This window comes from Phoca vitulina, unplaced genomic scaffold (assembly GCF_004348235.1).
Source record: "Phoca vitulina isolate PV1807 unplaced genomic scaffold, GSC_HSeal_1.0 scaffold65, whole genome shotgun sequence".
Classification (NCBI taxonomy): Eukaryota; Metazoa; Chordata; class Mammalia; order Carnivora; family Phocidae; genus Phoca; species Phoca vitulina.
The window spans coordinates 692,564-715,093 of NW_022589768.1; the positions used below are offsets into that span (position 1 = coordinate 692,564).

General features: G+C 58.1%; 1 protein-coding gene across 2 annotated transcripts in view; it reads right to left on the reverse strand.

Moving 5' to 3' along the window:
• Window positions 1-5,199: 5,199 nt before the first annotated feature.
• The window catches only part of RASGRF1 (Ras protein specific guanine nucleotide releasing factor 1), a 99,306-nt gene continuing 81,975 nt past the window's right edge, over window positions 5,200-22,530 (reverse strand). For both annotated transcript variants that reach the window (XM_032391865.1, XM_032391864.1), the window contains 6 exons: window positions 21,838-21,922; window positions 19,839-20,036; window positions 15,961-16,040; window positions 10,029-10,146; window positions 8,995-9,063; window positions 5,200-6,499 (listed from right to left, as the gene is read on the reverse strand). In XM_032391865.1, the coding sequence (XP_032247756.1) occupies window positions 6,407-6,499; window positions 8,995-9,063; window positions 10,029-10,146; window positions 15,961-16,040; window positions 19,839-20,036; window positions 21,838-21,922 (643 nt within the window). In that variant the 3' untranslated portion in view covers window positions 5,200-6,406. The remainder of the gene's footprint in view (window positions 6,500-8,994; window positions 9,064-10,028; window positions 10,147-15,960; window positions 16,041-19,838; window positions 20,037-21,837; window positions 21,923-22,530) is intronic.

Here is a 22,530-nt window from a genome sequence, read left to right on the forward strand (position 1 = left end):
GTCAAACAAATAAATAAAATCTTTAAAAAAAAATTTAAGAAAAGATAAAATAAAATATTAAAAAAAAAAAGAATCTCTTATGGTTTGCCTCCCTCTCTCCTTTTGTCCCCCTTCCCGTATGTTCATCTGTTTTGTTTCTTTTTTTATTTTTTTAAAGATTTTATTTATTTATTCACGAGAGACAGAGAGAGAGAGAGGGAGGGAGGGAGAAACAGGCTTCCCGATGTGGGGCTCGATCCCAGGACTCCGGGATCATGACCTGAGCCAAAGGCAGATGCTTAACGACTGAGCCACCCCGGCGCCTACTGTTTCTTAAATTCCACATATGCGTGAGATCATACGGTATTTGTCGGAAGCGGTTCTTTGTAGATGTGGTGCAGCTAAGGGTCTTGGTATGAGCGGTTGCCCTTGCTTAGCAGAACGGCCCCAGGCACGCTTACGGAACTCCTCTGAGAGGCGAGCAGAGGGAGGCTCCTTGTCCGTGTGTCTGAGCAGGAACACGAGGCTGAGGCAAGCGGGGGGCGGGGGCGGGGTGGGGGTGGGAGCACACACTCCTCCGAGCCCCCGGGGCAGGGCGGACCTGCGGACGGACACCGAGACTTTGGCTGGGAGCTGAGGTCTGCATAACTGTGGGCAAATGCCTTTCTGCTGTTTCAGGTCAAAAATAAAAGGTGACATTCTTGGGAAAGGATGAAACTGGGGCAAGTCCTGTGGGTGAATGACTGCATTTTGGGCTTATTGTTTCTGTTTTAACATGTAAATCCATCACAGATTTCTTTTTGTTATTTAATGAAACCTTACAGATTGTGGTAAAACACGCAGGACACAGACCTTACCATCCTGACCGCCCAGAGCTCAGCGGTATTAAACACACGCGCACCGAGTACAGCTGTCCCAGTCCCCCAGACTCTCCTTATCCTGGGGGCCAAGGCCCTGTCCCCACCACACAGCAGCTCCCCAGCCCCCGTCACCCCCCTCACCCCCTTCACCGTCGACTCTCTGTCTGTGTGAGCTTGAGACTCCGGTGCCTCATGAGAGGAATCTTACAGCATCTGTCCTTTTGTGACCGGCTCATCTCACCAGGCATCATGTCCTCCGGGGGCATCCGTGTTGAGCAGGTGTCGGGCGTCCTTCTGAGCGAGGACCTCAACCACCTCCATTCGACCTCAGTCTGTACTTGCTGATTTTGTTCTTCTTTCCGGCTTATCTCTTAACCTGGGCGAAAGACCAGAGCATCCCGTGATGGGAACAGAAACCGCCCCCTCGAGCAGCCAGGACTGCCCTGAGCCCGCGCGAGCCCCGTGACCGACCCCGAGACAGGGATGGACCTGACCTTCACCGCCCACCTGCCCACATTCTCCTCCTATAGACCTGGAGGTGTTTTCCTCACTTTGGACGCTGGCCCGCTGTCTTCCCGGTGCCGGCCCCCCTGAAATGAATCCCTTTCCTGTCTGTCTCTCTGCCTTCGATTCTGTCAGCGGCGCGTGGCCGAGCCTGGTCCGCCTGGGACCCGCGGAGCGAGGGGCTGGCGCACCCCGGCGGCCCCGCCACACTTCCCTTTCGAGGCCGCATTGTGTGTAGAGACGATGCGTGTTTATCGTTCATGCACCGACGGGCACTCGGGCCGCTGACTCCTTCCCACTGCTGTGAAGGCGGGTGCGGTTTATCTTCGGGAAACTGCTGCCTGTTCTCTGAGCACACACCCAGGTGTGGGATTGCTGTGGTGGCGTTATTTTTAAATGGATTTAACAAATAATTATTTAAAGACTTTCCTGAAGTTTTAGTTTTGAATACACTAACCAGTAACTACAATTACAGCGACTGATATAACCCCCTTATATGGGTTTTGGGGGGGAATTCGCAAGAGGTTTTTTTTTTTTTAAGGTATTTATTTATTTATCTGAGACAGAGAGAACACAAGCAGGGGGAGCGGCAGAGGGAGAAGCAGACTCCCCGCTGAGCAGGGAGCCCGATGCAGGGGCTCCATCCCAGGACCATGAGATCAAGACCTGAGCCGAAGGCTGAGCCACCAAGGCACCCCAGAGTTCTCGGCAGTTTTGAAGAGTGTCGGGGTCCTGTAGTTGGAGAACGCTGGCCCAGGGTGCTGGCAGGGGCGGGTACGAGCTGCCACCTGCCTGGAAGGTGATTAGGAGGTTAACATGGACGGGAGCCGTGGGACCCTCTGCAAGTGGGAGTCAGGGGTGACCTCTGGGTTTCCGGCTTGCACAACCGGGTGGGGTGCCGAGGAGGCCGGGCTGGGGCGGGAGGCTGCTGAGGTCGGTTCGGTCCACTTGAGTGCAGGTGGCAGTGGGTCCCCCCCAGGAGGACGGCTTCCAGATGGTTGGCCAGACAGTCCGAAGCAGGAGGGAGGTGCGGCCGTAGCTGGAAACCTGCGGGTTACTGGCTGTGTGGGTGTCCTGCCCGAGCTGGGTCAGGAGCTCCAGGAGGTCAGGAACGGGGTGGGATGATGCTCACCAGGTATGCACACGCGGGAGTTTGATGCATGCTTGGAGCGTGCGTGGGTCTGGGCGGCACCGTCGTATCGTGTGACAGCAACCTGCCTCTTCAGGCCCCACGGGAGCCTGGGGCCAACTGACAGATCAGTGACACTGATCCTGTTTGCTTTGCAAATGCTCAAATTTTGTGCATCACGGATGCTTGCGTTGATTTTGACTTTTTAAAAGCATTAGAATGTTACCTTTACTATAGAGATTTTTGGCAGCCCTTAAACTTGACACCTGGTGGGGGGGGTGGCGTTCCTTGGGCCTCACTTTAGTCCTGCCCCAAAACAGCTCCGAGCACCGCCCAGCGCCTGACCCTGATCCTGAGCACCTGCAATCATGAGTGGTGACCTCGCCAATGCTGGGACGGTGACATCGCGGTCGTGCGTTATCTGGGTCAGGTCGGGGGTCTCGGCCTCCTCCCGACCCCCCTGCCTGATCGTCCTCATGGCACTTACCACCCTGCCCTGGGGCATTTCCGAAACTAGCAGAGCGCGAGCCTGGCGGGGGGCGGGGACCCTGACTGCATCGCTTCTCCTGGAGTCCGCGGGGCCCGAGCGGTCTGTAAATACTTCACGAAGGAATGACAGCCAGGGGTCATCAGGCAGGCGCTTGCCTTGTGCTCATGATGTCACCGAATCGTCACGGCAACGCGGGCAGTGTTATCGTCCATGGTTTACAGAAGGGGAAACCGAGGCACAGAGCGGTGACATAACTTGCCCAAGGTCATACGGCTGGTGAGTGGCCAGACGGGGATTTGAACCTGGGCAGTCTGGCTGAGCGCGGGGCATTCTGGGTAACTTTGGGGTGCAGGACCTGTGCACCGCGCCATGTAGAGCTGCTGTCCCCATCTCCACCCACCTCCGTGACCAACCCTGAACCCCCAGAATGCCTCCAGACGCCCCCTGGGGGGCAGCACTGTGCAGCGAGCTGCCTTCCCATCAGGAATGGACGCACCCCGGGCTCTGGTCTGGTGCATCCGCCGCCTCAGGGTCTGCTCATGGGGGCAGAAGGGCCAGGCGGTCCCTGTCCTGAGGCCGGGAGGCCAAGGACACCCAGTTGGGCTTTTGCCTTCCTTCCTAGGACGGCGAGGAAGGGGACCGCAAGCTCAGCCACGCCTGGACCTCGGGGACGTCCCGGTAGGCAAGGCCCACGGACCCTGGCACGGCCTTCGATGCCAGAAGGGGTAACGGCTCGTGGCTTCACTTTGAAGAAGCATGTTTCCCGTACGCCCTCCTGTGGACCTCAAAACGCACCGGTTCTCCCCTACTGGTAACTGTTCATCCTGTGCTAAGCACTTTCCGTGAGTTAGCTCATTTAATCCTATTCTAGGATGAGGTATTCTCATCCCCATTTTTCAGATGAAGAAGTTGAGGCTCAGAGAGGTTGAGTGACTTGGCTGGGCTCACCAGCAGGTAAGTGGTGCAGCGGGCGGTCACCACCAGCCGGGTCCTGGGGAACCGTCCCTCTCAGGTCACAGCAAAAGTGGGATGAAGAGTGCCTGCAGAGACCGCAAGGGCAGCTGCGCCCACCGGCCGTGGGTCCGAGGGAAGGTGGCCCTGGGAGGTTCCGGAAGTGGGTCTTGCCCTACTTTGGGCTTTGTGCCTGTAACTGAGGGTGGCGTGCTGGCCCCGGCCCCCACGGGAGATGGTCAGGGGTGCCCCCGGCTGCTCCCCCCAGGGCGTGGGTGTGGGGCTCAGACCCTTCTTCCTCGGCGCATTCCCGCTCACCCTCTGTCGCCGCTGGGGGCTTCGGCTGGTGGCCAGGGCTGCTGGTCCCAGTCAGGAGCTGCCCTCCCCTCTGGGAATTCTCGTCTCCGGGGCTTCCCATGTCCTGATGTCCCCCATCTCACCTCCACCTCTGTGTTACACACTCACACTAGCCCTTCCCGAGCAAGAGCACTCTCTCACGCTTCTGGGCTTTCTCTGCCTGGGGCGCCCTCCCCATCTGCTCTGCCTGGCAAGTCACCCTCGCCTATCCCACCTCCTCGTAACTCTGTGGGGCTTTCTCCAACCCCCCACCACGTGCCCTTTCCTCCTTGCTGTCCCCACGGCCCTTCCCGCCCCATCCTCTGACAGAGGCTCAAGTGATCTGTCTCGAGACTGAAAGATGCTGCAAATCCTTTGCTCCACTTCCTGTTAGGAGGAGCAGCTTGGTCCCCTTCCCTTGTGACCCAGCAGGCCTTGGTGACATGCTGGATCCCTGGGATGTTGGAGTCTGAGGCTGGGTCATACGTAGCCTTGCAGCTTTTGCCCGAGCCTCTTGGAAGGTGGCTCTTGGGACCCAGCAGCCACCCTGAGGAACCCAAGCCACACGGAGAGGCCAGGTGAGGGTGCTGGGGGGACAGCCTCAGCTCAGCCCCCAGCCAACATCAACTTCCAGCCACTGGACGCCCCGCCCAGTCGAGCCTTCAGTAACCCCAGCTGCTGTGACCGTGACCTCAGGAGAGCCCCATCCTCAACCCCCAGGACTCAGAAACCTAACAGAAACTGTTTCAAGCCATTAAAGTGTTGGGGTGATTTGTCCCAGGGGTAGCAGATCACCTAAACGGTCTCCCTCATCAGACCACGAGTCCCCAAGGGCAGGGTCTATGTCCTTGTCACTCTGGATCTCCAGCCCCAGCCCAGCGGTCTGCTAAGGACCAGGGACTCCTCAGATACCCTTTGAGTGAACGAATGAAACCCATCAAAAGTCACTGTTCACCCTGAGATAGAAGAGATTTATTAGCAAGAGGTAATCAGGAAACATATATTTTTACAAAAATGGAAATTTCTTTTTTTTTCCAAACAAGCTGTAAGTTGAAATATTGTAGGACTTGAAATAGAATTCTCATACCACTAGGTATTGCTTACAGCAGAAGTTGTCTGTTTGTCGTCGTGAGCATGCCTGCCGCTTGAGTGAACCCGCGCTCTCTCTACTGTACAGTGTAAAAAATCGACGGTAGTATTCACAGAATAAGCACTACGGTACTATATTCCTGCTAGAAGGCGCTCAGACGGGACCACAGTATATGCGATAAAAACACTCGGTTATTGATTCCCTAGTTCTACGGTGTGGTACTATTTTCACAAAGCAGACAGACTCAGAGCATCTCAACGGAAGCTTGGAGTGACCATTGGGCAGCTAGGAGAGGAGGAGTGACGTGTTCTGTGTCCCCGACTTGCAGTGAACGCCGGGCCGCGGTCAGCGCAGGCCAGCGCGACCTTGTGTTGTGACTCCGTGTCCCTCGGGGCGCTCCGGGGCCTCGCCCGGGGTTCACGGAGACGGCTACTCATGCTACCTGGTGTGAGTCCTAGAGCGCGCAGCACGCAGTGCCGGCACGAGGTGGTGGTGCTGGTGACACGGGGCGTGGTCCTCGGTGGAGGGGACACCCCTCCGTCCGGGTTACTGGGAGACGGGGGAGCTTGGACCCCTGTGATTTTGGCTGAAAAAGCTGCTTTGGAAATTGGCATCACCATCAGCGGGAAGATCTGTGGATGACTGGACTTCAGGGTGCGGTCCCCTCCCGCCTCCCCCCACCCCCCAGTTAGAACAACTACATGGAACATGCTGGGAGGACGCCCGGGGGTGGGGGGCGGACGCAGCCCGGGGCCGGGGCCGGGGCGGGCCGGAAGCAGGACGGTGTCCAGGCTCATGTCTGCACGGGCTCCGTCCCCCCTCCCGAGAGAGCGAGGGGCCGGGAAGACTCGGACGTCGTCGTTGGAAAGAACCAGGTGCTGCGGGACGCGGGGAAGGGCGACGTCGGAAACGGAGCCGAGCGCCTATTCCGGTCTACAGGAATCTAAGAACGAGAACGGACTGGTGTTCTTGGAGAAGCACATACTAAAGAGGAAAATCCAGGAACCAGACGACTATGTACAACGTCACACAGAGCGTGTCCGTGGTGCGGCTGGGGCCGGCCGGCTTCAGGTGGGCAGTTTGGGCTCCATGCGGAGCGAGGACTCGTAGAGGCTTTCCTCGTCCATCACGAAGGACCGGTCCAGCAGGTACTGGGTCACCTGAGAGGAGGAAGAGACAGAAGGAGAAGCAGCCACAGGGCCGCGGGGCCGCAGGGCCTCCGGGACACCTGACGGCGGACGCCGGGCCCGGGAAGCAGGCCCTCCGCGGGGCGGCCAGGCCGGCGCACGGCGCTCACGGGCCTCACGCTGCGTTTTGTCTTCATGTTGTCTTGGTATTGTCGTTGAACATCGTCCTGACAGGAATGCTAAGTCACAGGGGGTCAGCGGGACCCTCGACTGCCTTTCTTTGGTGGAACGCTAGATGAAATGTTTTGGGGCTTTTTAATTTTTTTAAAGATTCTAATTATTTATTTGAGAGAGAGAGAGAGAGCATGAGCAGGGGAGGGGTGGAGGGAGAGGGAGAAGCAGGCTTCCCGCTGAGCAGGGAGCCCGATGTGGGACTCGATCCGAGGACCCTGGGATCATGACCTGAGCCAAAGGCAGACACTTAACCCACTGAGCCACCCAGGCGCCCTGATTTTGGGCTCCAAATCTTGAAAAAAAAAAATCGACCACGTCAAGTGTAGAATCTAAGTGGTGGGTGGGTGTCTGGGGGTTTACATGTTCTCTCAACGTGTCTTTATGCTGCGAAGATAGATTTAAACATTAGGTTGACAGAGCTCCAAGCCACATTCACCCCAGGAAGGAAAGTGGGAACGGGCTGGGTGAGGGCCGGGGCTCCCCGTCTGGTCTTGCACGGCTCATTCCGGGGAAAAACCTTGGAGTGGACAATCCGGAGGACCCACGGCCGGGCTGGGTTCCTACAATTAGATGTGCCTGAGGGTGCCCGGGGAAGCCCCAGCTTCGCCAAGAGTCCTTCCAAGGCTCGTTCATTTGTCAGCTGTGGAACCAAACACATCACACGTCTTACATGGTATTTGGGAATCTTCGGATGGCTGCTAAAGCAAAATCAGGTCTCTGCCGCGAGCATCTTGGCTCCTGGACCCTGTGCTATTGTGGGGGCGGGAGCGGCGAACACGCTGGCTCCCAGTCACAGACACAGGGATGACCGTCTGGTTCATGGCTCTCACCAACACCTCCAGGAAGTGGACTCCAGACATCACAGTCTAGATTAGCCCATACCCGCTGATAAAGACGTGAGTGTCTGGCCGCTGGTCTTCCTTTCCCAGCTCCAGCCTCCCACCAACACCCCTTTCTAGATAAACCTACAGAAATTTGGACCTGTGGGCACCAGCACATGGACGAGCTAGTTCTCTCCATCACGAGCATGCTCAAGGTCGAGCTCCCACAGTTCTGCATCAGGGGAGACGGGCTGCAAACAGCACCCCCGGGAAGCGGTTAGGGACAGGAGAAGGGGCCCCAGGCCTGATCCAGAGCCTGGCACGTAGCACGTGCTCAAGAAATATATGTGGAATGACAGAATGAACACAGAGCAAGGGGAAAGGGGCCCCATCAATAACCCACTGGTTCTTCTCAAAAACAGATTCTCAGAGGGCAAATCTGCAGTAAAGGAAAGTGAAGCTTGACTTTCTGGGGTGCGTGGTGGTCAGTCTGGGGCTGGACACTCTGTGAGCTGTGAGCTAGAAGGCTGAGAGGCTCTGGATGGGAGGGGACGGATCTCTAGGCAGAGAAGAGATCATAGGATTCGAGCCAGAGTTTGGGTCAGCAAGTCTCAGTGACTGTATCTGTAAAACGGGGCACACGGTTCAGAGAGTGAAGTGAGACCAACATGCTGTCTTTACAAATGCAAATTAAACCAGTTCTGTAAGCTCCTTTCCTGGCTTCCCAGGGTCCTCAGGACCAGGTTCCGGATCCTTCCGGGAGCCCAGGCTCACCTGGCTTGGCCTGCCTACGGCAGTCACCCCCAGACAGGCCCTCCCCGCCTCCCAGAGCTGGTCTTGCTCGCAGGCCCCCACGCGGGCAGCACCCCTCTGTGTGGACCTGCGTGTGCTCTCTGCCGCCCTGGAGGTCGCAGCCAAGGGCAGACCGAACCTAAGCGCCCATCATGAGAGCTGGCTAAGTAGGCGCTCTCTCTGCCTGTGAGGCTGATGGTCTGAGACACACTGTCGAGGAAGAAAGGGACTCGGAGCAAGGAGGTGTCCTACGCTGCCATGTCACAGCTAGTCAGCTGGGCGAGCTCCCGTTTGCACAGAGATGGGGATCCCGCTGCCTCTGGGGGCGACCTGGTCGCTGGGGGGCTTTTCACCGCCTGCCCTTCCCACCTGTGACTTGTGCAACTAGGGAGCGTATTCCTCTTCAAAAGGAAGTTGTAAACGCTGCCTCCCTTGCCTGGTGGGGGATCAGACGGGATCACCAACCATCGCCGGCCGGGAGCAGCAAGGTCGGCACCTGCTGTTGGAAGGTCAGCGGAAAGGGGAGAGGGAGGGCTTCCCGGCAGGGCTGGTGTTGGAGCGGCGCCCAGGGGAGCCCGCGAGCGAAGGGGGTTGGATGTGGAGGGACGAGGGAGGAGGGGGTGGTCCAGAGAGAGCACCTGTGCGAGAGCCGAAGGGACGGACGGGGTGCGGGCCACTCACCTTCACTTGGTGTTCTATTTTATACGCAGTTTGTTGAAACTGGCGAATCTCTCGGATAATATGAGATATCTGTGAGAAGGAGGAGTGTTTAAGAAGACAGTTTGTTGTCTCCGTGCCCCCACTTCGCAGCGCAGAAGGGGCACCAACAGCCAAGCCTGACGTCGGTCTCCTAATTCCCAGACACGCCGCCCCCTGGGAAGCCCCACCGAGGCAGGTGCTTTCCTTTGAACCAGCAACCTGTTCCCACGGGTGAGACTGGTCAAAACTCTACAGGTTAATGATGCAAGGGACAGAAACGGTATCGTTCCACGAGTGAGGCAGGCTGGCCAACATCCCAAAGCAGCCCCCGCTTCTCAGCAAAGGTCAGGGCACCTGCCACGTTCTGAATGCCCGCTGTGGGCAGGCACCCCGCGAGGGGGCCCCGACCCGTCCCCAGGATGGTGCTCCCAGCTTGCGTTTGACGGAGAAGCCCTTCTAGGGAAGGAAATCTTCAGTGGAAGCCCATCACACAGCACCGACCCAACGTCCCGTCCCGTGAGAAGGCAGACGGGCTGGCTACAACTCTGGCCCCCGCCCCCTCCCAGGCCCCAGCAATCTCTGGGAAAATTTGAAACCTATTCGCTTGCGCTTGGGAGGTGCTGCGTTCATGATTTTGTGGGGCCCCACGAAGCAAGTGTCCGTATGGACACTAAAAGAACAGGTGCAAATAAAGGCACAGCCCTTGGGTCAAGCAGACGCGGCTCGAGACCCAGCTCTGCCTTTCACCCGCAGGGTGACCGTGGGCCGGTCACTGACCCCTCCGAGCCTCAGGCTGCTCCCCTGGGGGGTGGGGCATACCGTGCCAAGAGCACCCACCCTTCCACTGCGGGCGTGATCCGAGGGGGTGCAGGGAGGCTGGCTGGCGGGGGAGCCCCGGCTCTCGCTGGAGGAGTCAGACCCAGGCTTCCGAGAGCACGTGCCCGATGGAGCAGGCCCGGTGGTCCTGGGACTCGGGTCTGGGCTTGGACGCCCCCCCGCCGCCCCGGCAGACTCACCATTCTCATCTTGGAGAAGTTGACCAGGCCGTCCTCCGTGTAATTGGGCGTCCCCTCTTCGATGAAGGCCAGGTCGGTGAGGTACATCCCCAGGTAAGGGACACAGGGGGGGTCACAACTTCAAAGCGAATGGCATTAAACAAGAGTTTTTCATTTAGAACCATGAGCCTCTACTAACAGAGCGCCCTGCATGCATCTTCTGCTTTGCTGGAGGCAAAGGGCTTTCTCTCCACCGAGAATCACGGGAACTCTTGGGCCCAGGATTGTCAAGTGGCTCTGAGGGTGATGGGGTGACGGTACCAGCGGGGCCCGGGGTCTCTCCACCAATGGCCCCCTCCCTCCCTGAGCCAGAAAGCCCTCCCCTGCCTCTCCGCCCTGTCCTGGATGCAGCCCCCTCCCCCGTCCCTCCAGTGAAACTCTCCATCCAGTCCTGCTCTGGAGTCACCTCCCGCTGGACTCTGCAGCCCCCACCCCATTCTGCCAGCTATGGTACCCGGCCCCCCAGCGTCTTTCCGCTCCTTGAGACTTCTCTGCCTCCACATCGGGGCCCAGGGGGTGTCCTGCCCACCCAAGCACGGGGGTGCCTGAGCAGGAAACGCTGGCCCTCTGAGGTCACCCTCCTGCAGGTGGCTTCTGGGCAGGGGGTTGGGGGACAGTGTCCATGACAGGTGACTTTTTTGGGGGGCCTTTTTGGGAGATGGGGCCCAGGACTGATGGACTACACCTCTCTGATTTGTGGCTCTGAAGCAGGGGCTTCGGTTACGGCTCAATGGTGGCGTCTTCCAGTGCCTCTGGGTGGGACCAGGAAAGGGGCTGATTGAGTGATGGGTCCGGCGGCCACCATGTCCGGCAGAGCTCCGGGGAGTGCCCTCAGGGGGCCCTCACAGTGTCCCACTGCCTCCTCTTAGCTCAGCACACAGATATAGGAGGCTCTCTGCACGTACCTGCAGGTGCCCTGACCCCCTTCCTAGACCCTCTCACTTTTGTCTCCTCTTGCCACGTGGCGACCTGCCCCTCTAGAGGAAGGGGAGGTGGGGAGGACGGGGGATGGGGGGCAAGAACAGAACCCCAGCCTCCGCCCCGCGCCTGCTGGTTGTGTGACCCCCGGCCAGGTCTCGGGGTCCCGAGGCTCCCCTCGTACAGGTGAATGGGTGGCGAAGGCGGTTTTTGTTGCTCAGATGGTTGAGTGAGGCCAGGGGACACTCTATTAAATAACACTGATTCCTACGGTAAGAAACACCAGACTTTCCTCTGGGGGTAGAATGGCTTTGACGCCTTCTGACACTGGCCATTTCCTCCCCCACTTCTTCCTTTGTAAACAAGTAGCAACAGGTCTCAGAGGGTTGGCAAAGACCGGGATCCCAGCCAGAACTCAGTAACTGCTTTGTTCCCACCGTATCTATTTATGGTGGCAACCTTGTATGATGGCAAGTAAGGTGGTTTTCCGTTTACTGCCCTGATAGCGTTTTCCTTCTTAATTACATTGATTTTTGGGAAAACGTGAGTTACTTATAGGGAGATCTGCTAAGTGAATGTAAATACGGCTGGCACGTGGGTGGGAGGTGGGCCCTTGGAGTTGGGGAGACCGGGGACAGGACAATCGGTTTTTGGACTCTAGGTCTTGACTCTTTCTTGGGTATTGAAAATAATTTAGCAAGTGTTGATCAGAATTTTTTTAAATGAAAAAAAAAAGTCAGAAACAGAATAAAAGAAAACATCTGAATTCATCGCATGGACCAAAAGTATACGTTGCTTTGTGAAGTTTTAGTTCTTGTTATGCATATATGCATTTCTAAAAAAAATATATATATATTTTTACTGTGGGTTGTGATTTAAAAAGAAAGCCAGACCTGCAAGGGTCACTGGCAGGAGTCTCTGGGTCCCACCAGACAGTCTGTGACCATTACAGGCCCGGCTTTCCACGTCCCGCCCATCACCCTGTGAGTCTGAGGCACGGGCTCGGGGCGGACGGAGACGTAGTTCAAAGATGGAGAAGGAGCCCCGGGGCCGGCGGAGGGGGGCAGCTTGCTGGCCAGCGGCCTCTGACGGGGCTTCCCAGCTCGCCCTGCTGGTTCCGCACCTGATGGGGTAACTTGGTAACCCGAGGCCGGGAAGCACCTCTTGTCTGGGATGGAGGGGGGAGTGGGGGGCCATGTGGCCGCAGAGTGTTCCCGGGGGCCTCATGAGGTCTCCGACTGTCCAGACTAGTGGGGAGGATCAGGCGTTCCCCTGACCACGGAGGTGGCTTTCCCCGACCTATTTATGGCAGCTCACGAGGGGGCTGTAGAAACACGGCCGACGTGTGAGTTAGTCACTTGCAAGTGGCATCGTCAGCCCCACTACCACTCTGTCCCTAGTCCCCGCTTCCTAGTGAGGTGTTTCGGGGAGGGGCCCGGGGACGAGCACACGTGAGTAACTCAGCCACGTGCATGCACATGTACTCGCACGCGCAAATCCATACATGTAACCAACCTACCAAACCCAGAGGCGTGTCGGCCACCGTGTGGGGTGGCCGGCGTGGAGGTGGCAGGTGGGGGCAGGTGTGTGGAGGAGAGGGCCGGTGGAGGGTCCCCAGGGGACTGGGGAGGGTCCCCTGTGTGGGGACTGACTTGAAGGAAAGGCAAGCATGCTGAGGGCCCCTACGTCTGGCTAGCTCTGAGCTTTCCCTGGGGGCACCCCGGGCCCTCTTGGGTGGGGTCTTGCCCTGCCTGGATCAGGGCCCACCCACAAGAGCTGGTATGGGGTGGCTTCCCCTGCTGACAGACCCCTCACATGCCCGTACCTGGGGTTTTAGGGAGAAGAGAGGAAAGTGCCCCACTTTCCATTCTAAATGATGCCTCTGGCTTTCTGGGCCTAGATGTGGTCTTGCCTTTCTGTGGTTGTTTGGGGTCCCCAGCTGGGATATTTCTTTCCACCAAGAAATTCTTGATGATGTCAAGCGGACAACAGAGATCACAGGGTACCAGCAACTGAAAATCAGAGGCGGCTGCCCAGTGGGCTTCCACCGAGGGGTCACCTCTCCCTTCTCCCTCCTCTGCCTTGCCCCGGGGGGGGACGGGCCACTCTCCCACCCACTCTGCTGCCTCTGGTTAGGGCCCTCCTCTCCTTCCCAGGGAGGGTGTGAAGGGCACTCAGGCTGGGCTGTGTGGCCCGGAACCCCTGTGGCCAGGGTCCAAGCCTCCAGCACGTGGTGCAAGAAAATTAGGCACTCAGATTTGGGGGAAAAAATTGCCATGGGGCAGGAGTGGGGGTGGAGCCCAGAGTCCAATCTTGTTTTTTGCCACCTGGACAACTGCTCTGTTGTCTTGTTAACGGGAGACCAGACTTTGCTGGGTGGACACAGGCAGAAAATCAAGGTGGGAAGAGGTATTTGGGATATTGGAGCTCTTGGACTCCTTGTATCCCCACAGATGGGTGGATTTTCACCCCCGTGAAGAGGAGGGGCTGGTGAGGGGCTGGGGGTCAGCTAGCCGACTGGCTCCCCCAGGGCCACCCGTCTTTCACTCATCCAGCCGCCTGCAGCGAAAGCCCGGCCCCCCGGGGTTCCTCTAACGGCGGGCTTCCTACTTAAATTAAAGCCAACGTGCAGATAGGCAAATGTGCGCTGGGTTAAGATTAGACGGGGGGCAAAACCAGAATTGACCCCAAAAGGGCTGGTGACCAAATTTTACTGTCAAATTTAAATCTCAGCCAAATCTCATGGCACGGAGCTGTGGGAGGCCCTGATGGCTGGCAGGCAGACAGGAGGGGACAGCCTCAGGGCTCCTCAAGGGTGTGGGTCTGGGGAATGAGCAGGGCAGATGAGGTCATGCTCAGGCTTCTGGGCAGGGGACAGGTGCATACAGCCAGCGCTGTGGGTGGACCTGGGGGGATTTAAGAAGGTAGGCGAGAGGAAGAGGGTCAGACGTAGGGGTGAAGTCTTGGCTGGTAAAGGTAATAAGGCTATTCATTGTCATAGTGCTGTGGGCTGGGACCCACGTGGTAAGGCTCAGCACGGCTCCTTGTCTGGGTCACCCGCTGTGCCCACAGACTGCCACTGTCCCCTGCCTGGTGAGACGGACCCCCAGGGGTCCACACGGCACAGATCTACGGGGAAACCACAGCGCCTCCGGAGAAGGGGCACAGGACACATCTGCCCCGTGTCTCCCCAATCTCTCGTTCCCTCGCAGGGCTTGGCCCACGTGTCCATAAAACAAGAACCTGGTTTGCATGAAGGCCTCAGCCCCCAGAATGCCTGGAGACCCCGCCGCCCTGCGTGGCAGGGAGCGGAGGTGCCCGGGACAGGCACTGACGTAGGCTGAGGAGAAGAAGGAAGACAGCACGGGGACTGAGACAGAACAGGGGCCATGGAGGCGCGGAGGCGGCGGCGGACGGACGAGGAAGCCATGGGAAGGAGGCGGATGGAGGGGCGCCCGGGGCGGGTGAACAGGTTGGAGAATGCATGATGGGGCAGCCCCCACAAGCACAGCCCAGGGGGCTCCGCGGAGCCCAGGCACCAGAGAGACGGCACAGATGCGGGTGGGACATCTGTCTGAGGACAAGTACGTGGAGATGCGCACAGCAATGGCACACGGAGCTGGCAAAGGACAGGCCGGGGCGGCGGGGGGCCAACGAGGAGGGCAGACGGGGCTGGCAGCAGGGTGCGCAGGCCTGCCGGGGGTGGGTGGGTCTGCCTCATCCCCAGGCCCTGGGGGCAGTGACCGTGTGGTCTGTCCTGACGGCAGGACAGGCGCTCGTGGGCTCTGTAAGGAGCCAGGACCCCGGGGTGGCCCAGGGTCTCTCCATGGGGTGCAGGGAGGAAAGGGTGAGGCCAGCGCGGCTTGGCCCATGGCAGGACGGCAGAGCCCAGCGCCGCGGCCCGAAGCGCACAGCTGCGGGGGTGACTGTGAGTGGCCACAGCGGGTACCGCTGGGCTGGGGCTCTGCTCTGCTGGGACAGCTCGCCTGGAGCCGCACAGGAGGCGGCCTCGGGCAAACCACCGAGCGCCGGCCTCACAGGCCACTCTGTGCCAAGTTCTGGCTCTGTCACCACGGCCCCAGGGCCTCAGTGTCCTCGTCAGGAGAAGCAGGATGGGAGAATCTACGTGCACTGGTGGTTCTCCGGGGGGAGACTTTGCCTCCCAGGGGTAGTCGGCAATAAGCGGAGGCAGTTTTGGTGGTTAGAACTTGGGGAGGGGGCACTGGCATCTTGTGGGTGGGGGCCGGGGCTGCTGCTAAACATCCTACAGGGCACAAGACAGCCCTCGATACAGGACCATCCTGGTCTAATGACAAGAGGGCTGAGGCTGGGAGGCTCTGCAAACAGTAAGGTGCAGCTGGGAGGCTCTGCGAACAGTAAGGTGCAGCTGGCGGGGCTCTGCAAACAGTAAGGTGCGGCTGGGGGGCTCTGCAAACAGTAAGGTGCAGCTGGGGGGCTCTGCAAACAGTAAGGTGCGGCTGGGGGGCTCCGCAAACAGTATGGTACAATTGTTGCCAAAACTGCATTTCTTTGATTCCAAGATGCCATTTTCTGCACAATGCGGTCTTGTTTTGGGGACAAATTCTCAATTAAAAAAAGGAATGCAATCACATTAAATAAATACATTGACTTTAGGGCATATTCTGATGTCAGAAATACTGAAATGTGGGCAAGTGTGCACGTCAGAATGGAGGCCTCTGCATCACACCTCTCGGGCTTATGGGGACCGTAGCATGCTCCCCGTGCCCCCTCCTCTCTCTCTGTTTCTCAGGAAAGGCCACCGAGACTCTGGGATTTCTCCAGCAGACCACGGAGAACGAACCCTGGAGGTCTGGGGTGCCTAAGGGTCTTGTGGGTAGACGGTCGGACAGACAGACAGACAGACCTCCTGCTCCAGCCGATGTGGCCCGTGAATGCCTCTGCAATGCGGTTCTATGATTTAAACAGTAATGGTGACAAAATGACACACACTTACTTTTTCAGAGCTTCTCTCAGATTCTTAAATCTGCCCTCTGATGATACAAGCTTTTGGAGCTTATCAATCAAAGCTTTTGTCTAGAAAGAATTAGAAGCATTTACTAACGCGGCACGCACTGAGGCCCAAGGCACCGGCCCACACTCCACGGGCTGCCCTCGGGGCTCCAGAACTCCCTCTGCTCTGCCCCGTCACGGGGCAGGGCGTTTCCGGGGACCGCCTGAGTCTGGAACCTCACCCCCCAACTCCTAAAGAGTCAGATACGGACCCCGTCTTGTGCGTCTCGAGTGTACACGCACCCTTCAGAAACACGGAGGTGGGGCGTGGGGGACCTGGAAACCCTGGGCACCCTGGGAATGGGGGGTGGAGGTGGGGCTGGCAACTGCAAGGAGCCCCCCCTCCAGGGCAAAGCCTCTCTTTCGCACTGAACCCCAGGGTTGCGGCCAAGGGATACACCTTCACCTGTAGCTCTCAGGACCCCACGCGAATGTAAGAATCGAGAAGGAAGATGGCAGACGAGCTGATCCTCTAGAACAAGCCTTGCAGGGGAAGAGCCAACCCCGGCTGAGGGTCCCGTCTGCCACACGTCAGGCTGGAGACTGGCCTCGGCCTAAGCGAGGCCGCCCTGGGTCCGGCTTGGCGCTCCTTCCCCAGCGCGGCCGGGGGAGCCCCTGTACCTCGGTGGCCCCCACTCCCTCATTTACACAACGGGGAGGTGGACTAGTGAGCCTGCTTTCCAGCTCCCGTCCTCAAAGTCCAGACCATGGCTGAGGGGACACGGGCCACAACCCCTAAGCTTTGGGCCAGACGTTTTCTGAGAAGTCTGCCCCCAGAAAGCGACACGATGGGAGAAGAGACCCACGTGTGCTTCCCAAGCGGCGCGGCTGGAAGAGCACCCCGTTCAGGTTGCTCCCCGACTGATGAGAAGCGTCGTCACCGGTGTGGACCTACCCTGCTCAAAGCAGAAATGTGTCCTGGATCCCGTGAGAGGGACACACACAGCCAAGGGCACAGGATTCTGCTTCCTCCCCAAATGGCTGCCCTCACGGATCCGTCCTGAAGCCTGGACGCCCAGGCCCACCCCTGCCCCGGCGTCTCAGCGTCCTCCCTGCACTTTTCCAGAGTTTTCTGTCCAGGGCTGCCGCCCCACGCGCTCCTCCTTCCCACCCGCTTGGGAGGAAGGACCTGAGGCATGAGGCCAGGTGCAGGGGCTGAGAGTCCTGGACCGGGGCCTGGCTGGGTGCTGAGACCGGCCTCAGCGAGCACACGGGCACCCGGCCACACACCTCGCAGAGTGCTGGGTCTCCAGACTCACATCTGGAGAATGGGAGGGTAGGCCCAGGTATTCCCTAAAGGCAGTAAGAGCTCAGATATCCTAGGACTGTGGGCCCCACAGAAGCTAGATCAGGAGGCCCTGGGGGCCACGTAGCTCCGGACGAAGTATCACCCACCAGTGGTCGTGGGAACCTAGGGAGGATATTCTCACACGTGGGGGTTTGGGGTATACACTTGGGGCCAATCTGTGGCTCTGAGTTGGGCATGCTTTGATTCCTTCCACATCTGTGTTCCTCTGGGGCGTCGCTCTGTCCAGGAAGGAGTTCTGCAGCCTGGGAGACCACTGGATTTTCCCAGCCACTGCTTAAAAAACGGAGTTCCGAAGCCACTCAAGTATCTCCTGGTGGGACCAGGAGCTCAGGGAGACACAGGACCCCGGGACCCTGGGCGTCTTTGCCGCGAGCAGAAATAAGGGGCACTTGGAATATGTCACTGAAACCAGAGACCAAGCGAGGAGCCTGCCTTGGATGTGGTGTGGAGGCCAAAGATGATCACAGAGCCCCCGGAAGCTCATCCTTTCCTGTCCACCAAACAGAACACTTCCGGATGGCCAAGGCTGCTCCCTCCCAAAGGGGCCCCGAGGTATTGCTGGCCAAAGAGAGACTTCTGTCCCCCCGAGAAGGCAACCATCCTCTGGAGGGGCGACACACAAATCTGTTAGTCATCTGCACCTGGAGGGGGCCCCCCCTTTCAAGAAGATGGGGCAACGGATGGGAGAAGAACAGGGAAATGGAGCCAGAAGTCCCCACCTAAGCCTGTTTGGCTCTTGCATGGGCTGGCCTGCACTTGGACCTAATGCTTTCCTGCTTTGGGCCAGCACATTCAAGCCAACGATGAAAACCCGCTGCTGGGGCTGTGTTTTAGGCCTGCTAAGAAACATAGCCCCTCTGGTGGGTCTCAAGTATCCACGGGACACCTGCAGAGGGACAGTGACCGTCCCTGGCTGGTGCTGGCCAGGCACCGTGCAGACGCATAGGGCCCAGCCGCAGGGCTGGGAGGAGCCAGCAGGGCCCAGCGGGCCACCGAGTGTGCAGGTCTGCGTGCGCTGTCCGAGGCACCTCTGATGTTTGGACCCAGGTCCTGAATGGCATCCGAGAATGCAGGCCAGGCCATGCGCCTTGACCTCTAGCTGCCCTCCATTTGCACTTCCCTAAGAGAACGGGAGACTTCGGGATGGTCAAGGTGGTTCCCTCCCAACTTCAGACCACGGGTGACGCTGGGGAACAAGGCCAGGAGGGTCACGGAGCCCCCAGTGTGGTGGGAAAGTGGGGCTGGTCTGAGGGCAGGGGAAGAAAGATGTGGACCTGGACTAGGCCCTCAGACTCCGCCACCTGCCCTGCCTGAGCCCTCACAGGCCAAACCAGCCTGGATGACTCAGGGGTCCCACAGCGGCCTGCTCAGCCCCCGGCTTCAGGAGTCCCCAGCGCCGCGTGCCACGCACGGCCAGATGTGCCTACACGCCTGAGTTCCCGAGCTCCAGCCTCTGTTCTTTCCAGGAGCCCCTGTCCTTGTCCTAGCCCTGGCGTGTCTGTGTGTGAAGAGGCAAGAGGCCCAGGCTTGCCAGGAGCGGGGCCAACCCTGTAACACACTATAGGCTCACTGTCACCGGGGCCAGGGTGACCAGATGTGGGGAAGGGCGGCATCCCAGGCCTTCCTGAGTCGGGCTGCTTAGCTAAGGAAGAGGAATTTATGGACCTGCTGCCTGCCTGGGGTCGCAGGATTGTGACCTGCCATTGGCATGAGGGTGGTGAGAGGGAGGGTAATAAAGAGAACAGTGAGGAGGACTCAGCGTGCAAATGCAGAGCTGCCAGATGAGACACGCCCCTTGGAGACACCGGGCCCCCCAGAGCCCACCGGCGGCAGGACCAGACTCTGCTGCCAAGTTACCCGTGCCTTCAGAGGCTTGCTCTGCCCTTTGGCCGCACCTGCCCAGCCTCCTGCACACGTGTAGGCTGGGGCTGGGGCATCCACCGCGTGCACCAAGGAGGTGGCCCCATGGTGTGCTCCTCTTAGGAGAGCTGCCTCCTCACGACCTTAGTGTAGGGAACTTTATTCCCAAGGAAGAATCCACATTTCAGAATCACGTTCTCAATGAATAAAGATCAAGCTCACATTTAAGATCATTGATTATCCCTGGTGGCCAAAAGGGCTGGTGAGACTAGAGTCCTGGGAAGGAACTTGCAAGACCATCCGGCCACTGTCTCGGCAGCCCTGCAGATCTGGATCGGAATCTGCACGAATCTGCACGAAGCCACCACTCTTGTCCCAACACAAGGAGAAGAACATTGGACCAGTCGTCACTGTCTTACATGCCCTGCTTTGCAGTGTTAATTATTCAAGTGGGAATTAAAGTTCCGTGGGTCCCAGTGCCATATTGGTGGGCCCGATACCTGGTCCCAGGTGATATAGGAGAAGGGGTTCTCCTGGGATTGTTGGCCCTCACCCTGTGCTTTCCCCACCTATGGATGTCCAGAGGCCAGCACTCTGGTGTCCCAGCCCAGCCCAGCCCCAGGCAGGCAATGGCGCCGGCTTCCCGCCCGCACCTGCTTAGAGACTTTGAGCCACGTCTTTTTCAGCCGGAATATTGCGCTCCGGTTCATGGACGAGGTGATCTCCAGCACAGCATTATAGTTGTGCAAGCAGCGGCATATGTCGGCCACGGCCACCCACTTCTCGATGGCGCTCACTCTTGCGTTGATGTCCTCATTGCGGATGATTTCTGAAGCAATCAAGTTGCTGATCTTTAAGCCCATGCAATAAGACAAGAAAAAAGTAAGAGTCATAAGTATTGCAAAGCTGATAAATCACCATCATTTGCAGATGATACGATTGCCTGTTTGAAAATCCCAAGACAGTGCTCTGGAACATTACCAGAACAACTAACAGAGCTCATTAGGGTGGCTGGTTAAAGACTCAACATACAAAAATGAGAAGTTTTCCTATGTATTGGCCATACCAACTAGAAGACACCATGAAAAAGATCTTCACAATCCCAATGGAAATGTGTAAATTACCCAGGAACCTAGAGTGATGCGAACTTTGGAAGATCTTACACGAAAAAAATTTACCTACATGAAAAAAAAAGTTTTAAAGGTTTGAATTATGAAGAAAAAGATCAAATTCCCAAATGGGAATATAAATACACCATTTTTCAAAACTAAGATGTGACTTTAATGCAATCCAACAAACATGCAATGGGAACTTTCCTGAGAACCTGACAAAGTGATTCCACATTAGCAGACTAAAGGGGGTAAACCATAGGCCCTTCTCAATAGATTTGAAAAGAAGTGTTGATAAAATTCATCATTTATCTGTGGTAAATACCATTAGCAAACAAGGAAAAGAATTTCTTTAACCTCATAAACAAGCATTATCCCAAATGGGGCAATAGGGGAAGTACTCTGGAACCACCACTGAGATTCATTATCAACATTTGCACTCAACTCCGTCCTAAGGGCTGCAGGCTTCAAGGGTGCACGTGGGCATGAGGGCGGGTGCACTCCGGGCACCTTGGTCCCCTGCCCTCATTCTAGCCCTGATGTTGGAGAGCCCAGTCGGTACCACTCAATGAGGCAAAGAGTCAGAGAAAGGTCTAGAAACAGTGGCGGGCTGTGACGGTCTCCGTCATGGAGGCACATATTCTGTGTCTGGTGGAAATGCCGGATTTTAAGAGAGATGGCCAGATGCCAGGTGGTGATGAGGACAGCCCTCGGAGGTGGACTGCATGGGTTCAAAGCAGGCTGTCCTGCTGTGTAATGTTGGGGATGGAATTTAACTCCCTTGGGCCTCAGTTTACCCAATCATAAAGTGAGAGAGATGGGGTTAAACGAGACGGTGATGACGAAGCCCGTGGCGCAGCGGCTGGCATGAGGCAAACAGGCCACTGATGCTTACGTCGTGTCCTGGCCGTCGGCTCGCCTGGGTCCCGGGCACACCCTGGGGTGGGGTGTTTCCGGGACCCACCCACCTCCTCCACTTACTCTCTCCAGCTCTGACAGGGGCCCCCTGTTCTGCTGCTGGGTTCCCTACAGGGCTCCGCCCCGAGCTGCAGTAGGGGGTTCTCCTGCCTTTCCTCCCGACGGCCAGGGAGCCTCCCCGGCGCGGGGCGTTGGCCGGGCAGCCCGGACAGGCCGTCAGGACAAGCAGAGTCCTGTGCTCCAGCATCCAGCCATCAAGAGCCCTCACTCGGGCCATGACTCGGCTCAGAGTGCCCTCGGGGCTCGTAGGGGGCGGGAGCCGCCGGCGCCCTGTGCTGGCCGGGGCTGGAGCCGGGGCGGTCCTGGGGATGTCACCGGGACACGTCTTCCTCCAGACACTCGTCAGGAGACCCCAGGCATCCGCCCTGGGAGCCTTGGTCTCCTTGTGTCTACAACGTGGGCTAAGGGTCGGTGTGAGATTATGACGCCTATAAATCACAGGAGTCCGGGGCCTCGTGTGGAGCCCGCTCTTGCACCTTTGGTCACCCAGGACCTCAAGGGTCCTGCCGAAGAAAAACCCGGGAGAGAAAGGCACTGCCCCCTGACCCCGGGCCCCTGTACTCACGTCATTGAAATGCTTAGTGGTCTTCATGATGTAAGGGGTCCTTTCGTTCTTCTCCAGTTTCATCCAGCCTTGTCCAAAGAACTCCCTGTGGGAAGTAAGGAAGCCCAGGGCCAATGAGCTCTGCCTTGCTCTGTTCTTTGCTGTGATTTCTCTGCTCTTTGAAAGGCTTTTACTTCTCGGAGAGGAACTTCCTGCAGAGCTCCAGAGAGGAAGGGACCCTGGGCTGGCGTCTAGCTCTGCCTGGCCCGGCTCAGGGCCTCAGTGGCCTCATCTGTGAAATGGGAACATGAACACACTTTCCCCACGGGGCTGCTGCCAGGCCAAGAAGACGAGAGACTCTGTGGGAGGCACATCATCTACTGTGGAGTGCAGAGTGCCGGCTGGTCCTGTCCTGGAGCTCGGGCCTGATGGGGAGAACTCACATCTCAGGTTCGTGTGCAGAGAGGAAGGTCTGCAGTCTGGGGACGGAAGGGGAAGGAGCCCACAAGCCAAGCCGGTCGAGTGTTCTGGTGAGGAGGACCATGTGAGAAGGCCACAGATGGCCCGAGCCTCCCAGGGGAAGCTCTGTGTTTGGCAGGGACGGTGAGGGACCCCGGCCGCGTGCTGTGGGCTGGAGGGGAGTGAACTGGGTTTGAAAAGATTCTCTGCTTCTCCTCCCAGAGCACCTGGGCTTCACCAGGAGATGCGGCAGGT